A 10500-nucleotide genomic window follows, 5' to 3' on the forward strand; every position below is an offset into this window, starting at 1 on the left:
TCCCACCCTGATCCTCTTATCAGAGCCACTCATGATGTACTTGAATTTGTCAAGATAAATTAGTATTTCCCTTAGCGCCACTTTCATGGAAGACAATTGTCCTATACTACCTACTTTAACCATACATTTAAAATCTCGGGCTCTACTAATCGTTGTTGTCTAGTAATTTTAATCAATTGTTAGAACAATTTAAACAATGAGCCGTCGGGCGTTAAGTTGACCTGATCTCTCAGAACCATATAGAAATGAAGACGCACATTATGATTTATAAATCGCAGCAGTAGGATTTGTCTTGATATTATATTTAGAGCAAGCTAAACATGGTATAATAATGGAGACAGCTTCACCCAGTCGCATGAACTTGTGCTTTATTGAGGGGTCCTATGTGCTCTCCATTGGTGATCATCACGCATTACTGTTTAACAGCGTGGTAGGTGGGAGGCATGTGTTGTGATTGGAGAGTAGGGGTGGTGTTGTAGTTCTCTTTATTTGTTTGGTGCCTTAATGCTGCCAATTTTGAATTCGAACTTCTCTATGTACTGTACTTTTGATTATTTTTCAGAGCAATCTCGCCTTTCAACAGTTTATAAATAGTACGCTAAAATATGTTCAGACTTTTGTAGCGTTCCAAATGTAAATAAAAATAATAAGGCGACCCGTTATTTATTATTGGGAGCATTCCGGGACAAGTTTAAAAGTATCGAATTTTAATTTAAAGATGAGTTTTAAAGCGATACACTTTTAAAGCATGCAGTCTTAAGCTTGCATCTATTTCCTTGTAAAATGTTTGAATTTCCGATTAGATTGACCTATCTACTTGGTAGTTGGTTCATTGCCTAGTCATTGTTAAATAGTAGTGTAGTTTCCTGGACACCCACAAGTCCTTCTGCAGGGGAGCCGGAAGGAAGCAGAATGGCGGCGCGTGCTAGACAAAATACTCATTGCCAGCACCACATTTCACACATTATGACTGACACTGCAGTGGCCCAGACCTCCAGTCTCGGTGTGGGGGAGTCGCTGTTTTCCTTTGCTACATTCACTGCACTGTTAGCACTCCGTAGCTCCTCTCTGGAAGTTTCTTGTCCTTGTTATACTTGTTGTTGTGCACTGTGGTCTGAATTAGCTGGTTCATCGCTTAATGTTGTCATGTTGTCAAGCTTGACGCCACGCACATCTGAACTGTTGGTCCTGATAACGTATTGTTTTAGAGTTTTATAATTTGTTAGACTTGTTAATTGGTTACTGATGGATTAGCGCAACATATTGGTTACAACGTATTGGTTACACCTCTTCCCCATAGTCTTGGTAAAACTCTTCTAATTGTTTTGTGCCTGGTACGATATTATACGCTGTATTTTTCAAGAGATGAAGTATGAATAAATTAGTATACTTGCCGTATTGCTGGCTTTCAATCGTTTGCAAGGTAGGTATCAGCCATCAGGTATGTAACATTCAATGATCCATTATCTACAATGTAGTATTCGTGTACAAGGGCCACTTGTTTCTTCCTACCCTCACGTCTCTTGCTTTCTCTTTAACTTTTAACTCAACAGGCAGTATCTGTTATACTCTACACAGCTTTATATGTTGGTTTCAGGTTTTAAATCTGTTAATTAGGCTTAATTAGGCTTTAATTCTTATATTCTGCTTCTTACTGCCGTGAATGTTCATCCGCCAAAGTTCTTTTTCTACTCTACCTCCCTTTGCACCTGTTTTTCTGGCTTAGTCTATCTTCCAAGCATGTCTGCTCTAATGAAACCGATTTGCATTCTAATACCATGAACTGACTTGCTATCAAGGAGTACTCGAGACTGAAAACCTGAGCTGGAGTAGCTGAGCAACAAGAGCATTTCAATACAAGCTACCCTCATGAAGGGCAGTGTAGAGTGTGCAGCAGCTTTGTGAACTTGTGGTTGTAATATCACAGTTTCACGTGATTGGGACAGTGTAACATATTCTCTCTCATATTATGTTGTATATTGCCGTACTACTCTGTTTAATGGATCCAGGGTGTAGTAAACATTGTTGCAATTCCGTCCAAATCAGTCGCTCCTGATCTGATTAATACGGTGTTTACAGTTTTACTTTTAAAATAGAGAGACAATATCTGTCTCCTACAGCGAGTAATTAACCCGGATTATGCGAGATTAGGTTATCTCCAAGTTTAATAGCCTTGATCTCTAGACACCAAGTAGTACCCTTGTAGTTTGCATTCTTCACTAATCTTGATGCTATCTGCCCGCTCCCTCGTCAGGTTGTCTGAACAGTGAATATAGTTATTATTATCAACTCGTACGGACTCTAGCTCTCCTACTCCTCCCTAAGTTACAAAGATATCAGTAACCCTGCTTGGGCTTCATCTAATGTACTTGGCGCCGCTCCAATCTCCAGTATATCCAATCTACGGGATCACTCTGTACTGTGTACAGCACCATACATATCATGTTTACTTGCCGAGTTGTGTACATATTTTAAGCCTTGATGGAAGAATCTCCTTCAGCTCTAATAATGTCTGGAATGCGATACCGATGTAAGTTCTGAGATAATTCAAAGCATGTTTTATTTGTTTACTCAATTTACACGGTGCGTGCCGAAATGTTGAGAACGTGTCATCAGTTCTTATAATTCGAGATTTTGCACAATGCTCAGTCTGGTTTTCTCTCTGGTAATTTTAAGCTTAGACTTATTCCTTTATTGACTTACAAAAATTTATCTAGCGAAATCTCCGTTTTTAATTATGTAAAGAAAAATATTTGATCGTTAATAGGTATAAATTATAACTATAGCCCATGATTTGATCAAACGCAGAATACTCACCTCTTATCGTTGATTATTATCTATTAACACCTTATCTTCAGCCTGTAATTAGATTTGCATTTTCTCACGAATTAATCATCAAACTTCGTCGATTTCTTCATTAATTAATAGTTGGTCGTTAGTTTCTTTTCGTAATTATAAAGCGCCCAAGAGGCCGCTTTGCGCTTACTTTTGACTAATACGATACATTTGTATTATGACGATGGTTAAGATTACTACGCTGATTAAATACTATTAATTCTGCTATTAAATACTATTCATTATGCTATTGCGCGCTCATGATCTGTAACTAAGAGGAATGTATGCCAGGATCTTTTACAACAGTTCGACAATTACCGGGAGCCACAAGGCGACATACCTTTCCACTTAGATAGTGCCGATTGCTTTCAGCTAAATTTTTAGCTATATTACACAGTCTTTCAGATCCATTTATACTAGCATCACCTGGTGTTTTAGCTACATTTTTGGCTTTATCACCGGCTGCTTTAGTTACATTCATTGTGGTGCCACCAGGGGGTCCATTCCTCTGTTTAGCTCCTTTGTTTTGTTTTCTTGTTAGGTATTTTTCAAAGCTCCCCTTACAAGATCTTTATAAGATACAACCTGCAGCGCGACCTTTGAAACATGTTTAGGAAACACTTAATTTCTGATAAAATTTCCCTCGTATACTTATCTAGCATTGGTAATTACAGTCTACCTCTTTTTACCATGATACTCGAATTATTAAGCCCTTGTAATTTGTATCTCCTGATTGTTTCACTCCGCCCAGATTTCTGGAAAGTCCAGGCTCTGTTGGATACAGTTTAAGTCGTCTGTTTTTTCTCGTTATATAATAAAAAAAACTGTTTAATAAATTCAGTTTCTAGAATTGTAATAGAGCTGTTAGATAAATTATGATTCATCTTGAAGTATATCTCAATTCTCAGTGATTCGACGGTCGATTACTGATTTCTATCATTCGTAGCAATTAAAGTGTTATTAATATCACGAAAGCCTTGTAAAATGTAAATCGGAATCGATTACGAAACGTTTAGTGGTTTTGTTGATTTATATCGTGGTGTACCTGTCGATATTCCACGTTCTACGTGTCTCTAACTCTTATCTCTTATTGTAGATTCGTGTAAGTTGAAGGAGAAACCGCTGACAGTCGAAGAACGAAAACAGTTGTTTTTGAATAAACTCGACCAAAGAATGAGTACATCGGACGCAATGAAGGTAAGACAAAGCTCCCTCGGCTGATCACGTGATTATATTGATGCTGGTCACGTGATTTTAAAGCATGCTACTCTGATTCATAAGCTTGCCAGCTAGATTTAGCTTACCTCTATCATGCTGGTTATTAATTAGCTAATTAACTAATTAAGCTAATGGCTAACAAAGTTTTGATATTGCTTGCAAACTGAGTTGATCAAAGCAATATCACGCGATTTGATTTCCTCTGATTACATGTTTTGAAGGGATACACTATACAGGTTGCTGCATGTCTCTCTGCAATCTGCATGTCATTTTGATTTACTTCTGATCAGTTGTGTGGTTATAATACCTGGCTGTAGTATCTAGCAGTGTAGTTTAACCTACTTTGTAATATGCGGATGTGATACTAATGCCAAGATACATTGTCTTGTGAAAAGTTGGTTTCAGCTATTAGGTTTCAATAAAACCAGTTTGCCTGGGGGCTCCATCACCAGGAAGTGTCTAGACTCTAATCGCGTGCCCCAAACCCCCTGAATCTGGTTGGTAACAACCCCAGTCACGGGACTGAAACCACTCGTTGTGATTGGTTCTCATTTGTCATACTGTTTCCCTATTGGTTGTATGACAGGCTGATTCGCTAGACTGCGTTAGTTTATGTTTGGTTGTAATTTGTTTGTGTCTGTAGCCCGTATACATATATTTTATTTAACAAGCGTGGTGAAAATGTGGTTGATGAACCATATGTGCATATTATTGGGCGGGGCCTCGTTGTTGCAGTGATTCACTCTTGACAATCTGCGAAAATCCCACAATGATCATGTGCTGCTTTTTAAAATGTTGGCTTTTTAAAAATATCGCAAATGTTGGTTTCTTAGGATTATAGGATTGTAGTATGAATCCAACATGTCCAATGTCCAACCCTATTTTGCATGCCATTTTACTTTTGGAGACTACAATTGATTCAGAGTAATCATGCTATAATTACATTCTGATGAGTTTCCTATGTAGTGATCAAGTGTCATCTGCACTGGAGACATCGTAATTAGAAGTGTGCGACAACGCCCTTGCTGATTTCCCACTCGTATTTAAATTGCAACCAGTTAAGTTGATATAATGAAGGTTCATTTGATAGATATCAATTAAAAATCGTTTACCATTTTCATGTGCGACCCGTCTGTAACCAGTGAAAAAGGTTCAAATAAGGTCTGTGTCTGGAAAATGGTCTACAAGTTACATATTTTTGGTCAAATAAACGTTATTTTATTCACAGTTTGTTAAAGTTTTGCCCTATCATAAAGATAATATTAGCAAGTCAACTGTCAAGTTATCCATTTTCCCTCTTATCAGGAACTTTATTTCCCAGTGAAGTGCGTCACGTTTCCGTAATCGAAATATGATACGTTCAATGAAAAAATATTACCATTGTTACACAAAATTGATACCTTGAGGGGTAATATTGATTGTTACGCTGAAACTTGATATGAAAGTATGAAGTCCTTATGGTCAGTTTAATCTTATGGTTTTGTTAAATGTTTCTCCTCCTTGTCTGAGAGTTAAAGCACGTACGTAAGTATGTGTGGCTGTAATAGCACGTGCGTGTGCCACTACCAGACTTAGACCTGTACTAGTACAAACCTCTATTCTTATCGGGCTTCCTTCCGCCGCAGCTCCGTTCCTGCATTCTTCAGATAACAAACAGTTAGAGCGCCATGTAGATTGCAGACACTTCTAGACGCTTCTCCCCCTCTAGACGTTACTGTCCTAGGATCATCTTCTACTCTACTATTTCTTGTCTAATGCTTTCTGTTCGCGAATCAGGCTTCTCGCTTGGAAATTGCTTTTGATCTGCTCAGTTACGTTGCAATTTATTTACCAAGCACTAATTTCGTGCAGTCAACGTAATTTTCGTGCACAATTAAAGCTCGTAAATTACAAGTTCTCGCTAATTTACTCGGCTAATTTACCCTGCTTCAACCTAAGTTTTGCAATCTGTGATTTGTAATTAAAACTCTCTAGAACATTAACTGGGAAAGCATGAGCCCGGCTGTAGCTGCTGTTGTGAAGTCAGTCTACTGTGATGATACTGACGATATTGGGGCGTCCCAGCAGGTAGCACATATTAAATAGATATTATCTCGCATCAACACACCAGCACTTGTCTTCAGCTATTCTGGCAGAATCCAAGAAGAAGCCTCACACAGTTCTGTGGAATTCTACGATTTATTAGTAGTATAGTGGGATTCGACCGAAATACATATTCAATAATCATGATAATATATTGAGATTGATTCTTGGATTCTGTCATTATTTGAATGTATTGACTTTGAGAAGCTGTCATTAATTGCATCCCGCATGATCATTGATTAAGCTAATTCCAATAATTGCTTTATAATTGTGATCTTGATTTTTGGAAATAAAAAATAATACTCTCATTGTATCATTTCACATATTTACTTACTTTTAATCCCACTCCATCGCACATTTAAAACTCTCGCCACTCAGGCTGGTAAGAAAGTCCCGCCCCCTGTAGCCCCCAAACCAAAGAAATACTCCTTCAAGAGGGCCACATCAGAAGGCCATATAACAGTCACCAGGAACCCTGAATCTCCTTCTCCCCCTATGTGAGTACAGTTTTGTTTTGTCCGGAGTCCAGTTCCATTACATAATTAACTGTAGTGTAGTATGTTAACATTGGGAACATTAATTAATCTCTGTTGATTACGAATGTCAAGAATTGTATCCTTAATTCAACTATTTTTAGAATAACAAACTACGATTCAAAACCGATCGATCCGATCATTGAAAAGCCCGCTATCATCGAAGCCCCAATTGCGGAGGAAAAACCTCTGGAAGAAAGTTCAGAAATCAAACTCGAAACTTCAGACAAGATTGAAAAGCTGGATTCACCCCCGTAAGAGAAATTCCATGAAATGCTGCACATTTCTTCCGGTTCTGTGTCATGTAACGCATATAATCATTGTTGGGTTGTTGTGATTGTGGTTTACAGTTGGACTCCAACTTATCGTGTCATGTTTGATCGACTGTTTCAGCTAACGGTCGATATCTTTTTATCTTGCTGCTGTTATTACCTCGCCGGTATTTTTCTAAACCTACAAGCTCGCCCGATATACTGGAAAACTCGTTATTTTGTACAGTGTGTATATATACTATTTATGATGTAAAATGTGACGCTTGAATGACTCGCTGATTCTGTTTTTATGCGATGTTTCGATGCTGATTTGCTTTTTAATCTCAGTGTATCAGCTTCTAAAGAACTTGTCTCGATTTTCGGAACTTTGCTAAGCATTTTACACAAGCATTATCATTTATCAATTATGTTAATATTAGAATGTGGTTTCGTGATATGATTTGCATTTTGGGTATATTGTAGCATTCTTTAAAGTAAGATTTAATTTTTTAGATCACAAAGCTTTAAATGTTGATGCGAACTATTATAAGCACCTGAAACTATTATAAGCACCTGAGTTTTAGAACTTGGAACATTTGGTTGGTGACACTCAGTAATGCTGGAGAACTTTCAGGCGAGCGACAGGGGCATCGGTGTTCGACGACTTGGAAAATATGTTCGACGAATTCAGCAAAGAACTGGACAGCTTCCTAACGTAACGCTTGCCCCTTCACGTGACGTCACAATCTCGCACACGTGACGTCATGGTTCCTGATTGAGGCCACTGTGTTATGTGTATTTATATATCGCGGTGCTGAGCTTTATCTTACCGCTTGCGCGAGCAGGTCAAATGTTGGACCAATAAATCGTTAAGAAATGCATCGGTCAACAAATAAGGAATAAGAAAAAGACTAAATTGGTTTCCTCAGCCATTGCCGATTTGATCCTGGAGTGTGTTTTGAACTGTGAGAACTTTTAATTATGTTATCTGAACTGAAAACAAAAGCATGTGCGATGTGTACATGCATAAATTGAGTAATTTTTGTATACTTGTGTAATATAAACTGGCTGCTGATTGCTAATTGGCATGCTTTCCAAAAGTTTTTGTTATGTTTTTTACTGAGTTAAACGGCCGCATATTTCTCTTTTTAATTTTAACTTGGATATCGAAATATGGAGCTGCTCAGCAAGAGTTTTCGGCAGCCGCACCTGGAAGATGATGATAATTTTCTGTGCGTTTGTTTATTATCGATAATTGTTTTTATCCTTTTTATTTCCGCAAATTTGGAAGTTTGGAAGTTCATTAAGCAAATAAAATTGCATTTGAAGCGAACAGCCCGCATCTTTATTTTCGGCTGATTTAATGAAGGGCAGCATCGTTCTGAATTGAAATCATTTGACGATTTTTTAAATCAGTTTCCTTAATATCAATAAGCTGATAATTTGATCGTTCTAAAATTTGTTAAACATAAACCATTTGAGTTGTATTCTTTTCGCATGCTAATATGTATAGTATGCTGATTGCTGTTGTGCCAAATGTTTAGTTCAGTTTGATCATGTCTACTGTGGCCCATGTATTGATTTAAACTTAGAATTATACACCGTGTGAGGGGTCGCTTTTTATATCTTCTAAATGTATTGAGTCAGAAAAATGAGGAATTCGTGCTGTGGTTAAAGGTGTTAGCTGAGCTTTAGTAAATATTGTTACCGACTATTTACTGCTGGTGTGATGACGATGATATTACATGATATTATTGTATTAGTAATTGTAAGTTGTCCTGGAGTTCAAAATTTTAATTTATGACACCGTCTATGGTAAAGAAGTTGTTTTATTTTGTATTACACCGATTGAATGTAGGTAGACCAAATTCAATTCCATGTCAGAATCCCAGTTTCTCCCGCCTAAATCTTGGCCCATGGATAATTAGAAAATTAGTATTAAGTATAACCACGAAATTCGGACATGAATAGTTCCTCGTCTACCCTCGACTCTTTTCAATTTCTGTAAGAAAACGTCAGCCATGGTAATAGTATAGCGCTCCCACTAGATCGCTCGCCTTATTTCCTAATCACGTACGATATTATATATACGGAAATAGGAATTGTACGTGTGTGACTGTAGAATTATAGTGGATTCTAATTCTATGCGGAGAATTGTTACAATTATATTCGAGAGGAGAAAGATTAGTTTCCAGAACTTACAATTATATTAGTGATTAGTATTTTACTTTATTAGTTTCTTAATTCATAGCTTCATCTTTATTTTCTGTCTTTAAGCTTGAAAATATGCGTAGTTACACTATGTCTATAGATGAAATTAAATGTTGAAATGATGCACAAACTTTTAAAAATCGAGCTGGACTTTTTTAAACCCACAACTTCTTATACCTTATCGGACCTTATTTGGAAGGACATTAATTGAACGCTGGAGGCCTTAACGTTCATCTCAATTGTCAATGTCCGTTCAAATAAAGTCTGTTCATTTAAGGTCCGTCCAAGTTAAAGTCCGTTGAATTTTTTTCAAAACTTCGAACTTTTTGTCCAGAATATGACAACTATGAGAACTTTATTGTGCCGTAAGTTAAAGACGGAAAGGTTCTCCTTGGTCTGCCGGAGGCACAGAAAACTCTACTATAGTATATGATGTTTCCAAGGGGCACTTTGCGGAAAAAGTCAACGAAATTATGGCACTCAACAACATAGTTCATGAGCTAGTCCCCGCCAACATTACAAACTTGTTCCAGCCTAGTCTACATATATTACGGTAAATCGTGTTGCCAAGGACATTGTCTATTAGTATTACTATTAGACGAGACTAAAGAGTTTCTCGAATATAAAATTGATTTATTGATTGCAACGGCCCTTAAGCGCTTGGTACATCGACTTTAATTCTATTTTATGTCTGTATCAGTATAATTATCTGCACCCGGGAATTAAAAACTGCAAAATCTTGGAGCTTCGGGAAATTAAATTAGTATTACCACAATGATATTGCAAAGTTCAGACTACGCAATATGTAAGTCAACGAAAATAAATCCTATGGAAAAAGCGCTCTTGATGAATCGCTAATGAGAGCGGGAATTGGAAAAAGGACGGTCAAGCAAAACCCTTGCAAATCTTATCGAAGATATTCCCTCTAAGTCTATAAGAGTTACTCCCAAGCTCCCACACTGTAAAACACTAAATCATGTCGAGTCTCAAATAATGGTGATCAGTGCAGACCAAACAGCAAAGCCAAAAAGAAAAGAAAAGGGGGGGACCCCCAACCCATATAGGCGTAGCGGAGACACCTCACAGCAAGTAGACCAAAGTGGCTCTTGCTTGTGAAAGGTGTATCAACTCCCCGCTTGGTTCAGCTAGGAGTAGGCCTGATGGAGTTCTCTTCCAATTATTCAATTAGACAGTTATATATACTTATAGTATAGCCTTCTGAAGCAGCCCACAAGTGAGCCAGAAAGAAGGTTAACCTATTTTATTCCAGCTGTTGTACTTGTGAGCCTAATGATCATTATGAAAGTCTGGAAATAGAGATCAAGTTTCTAGCTAACTCGTTGAAACTGAAAAGACGTTGAAACTGGGAT

The 10500-nt window shown here is 37.6% G+C and overlaps 1 protein-coding gene across 5 annotated transcripts in view; it reads left to right on the forward strand.

Moving 5' to 3' along the window:
• Positions 1-8658, forward strand: part of LOC134825883 (uncharacterized) — a 52340-nt gene extending 43682 nt beyond the window's left edge. For 2 of the 5 annotated variants that reach the window (XM_063838069.1, XM_063838070.1), the window contains exons 16-20: positions 3932-4032; positions 6028-6120; positions 6514-6632; positions 6773-6922; positions 7554-8658. In XM_063838069.1, coding sequence (XP_063694139.1) covers positions 3932-4032; positions 6028-6120; positions 6514-6632; positions 6773-6922; positions 7554-7638 — 548 coding nt within the window. In that variant the 3' untranslated portion in view covers positions 7639-8658. Of the gene's footprint in view, positions 1-2500; positions 2531-3931; positions 4033-6027; positions 6121-6513; positions 6633-6772; positions 6923-7553 lie in introns of all 5 variants that reach the window. The other 3 variants (XM_063838071.1, XM_063838072.1, XM_063838068.1) reach the window with 2 other exon arrangements.
• The last annotated feature ends 1842 nt before the right edge of the window (positions 8659-10500 follow it).

Source organism: Bolinopsis microptera, chromosome 1 (assembly GCF_026151205.1).
Source record: "Bolinopsis microptera isolate Bmic1 chromosome 1, MBARI_Bmic_1.0, whole genome shotgun sequence".
NCBI classification, from domain to species: Eukaryota; Metazoa; Ctenophora; class Tentaculata; order Lobata; family Bolinopsidae; genus Bolinopsis; species Bolinopsis microptera.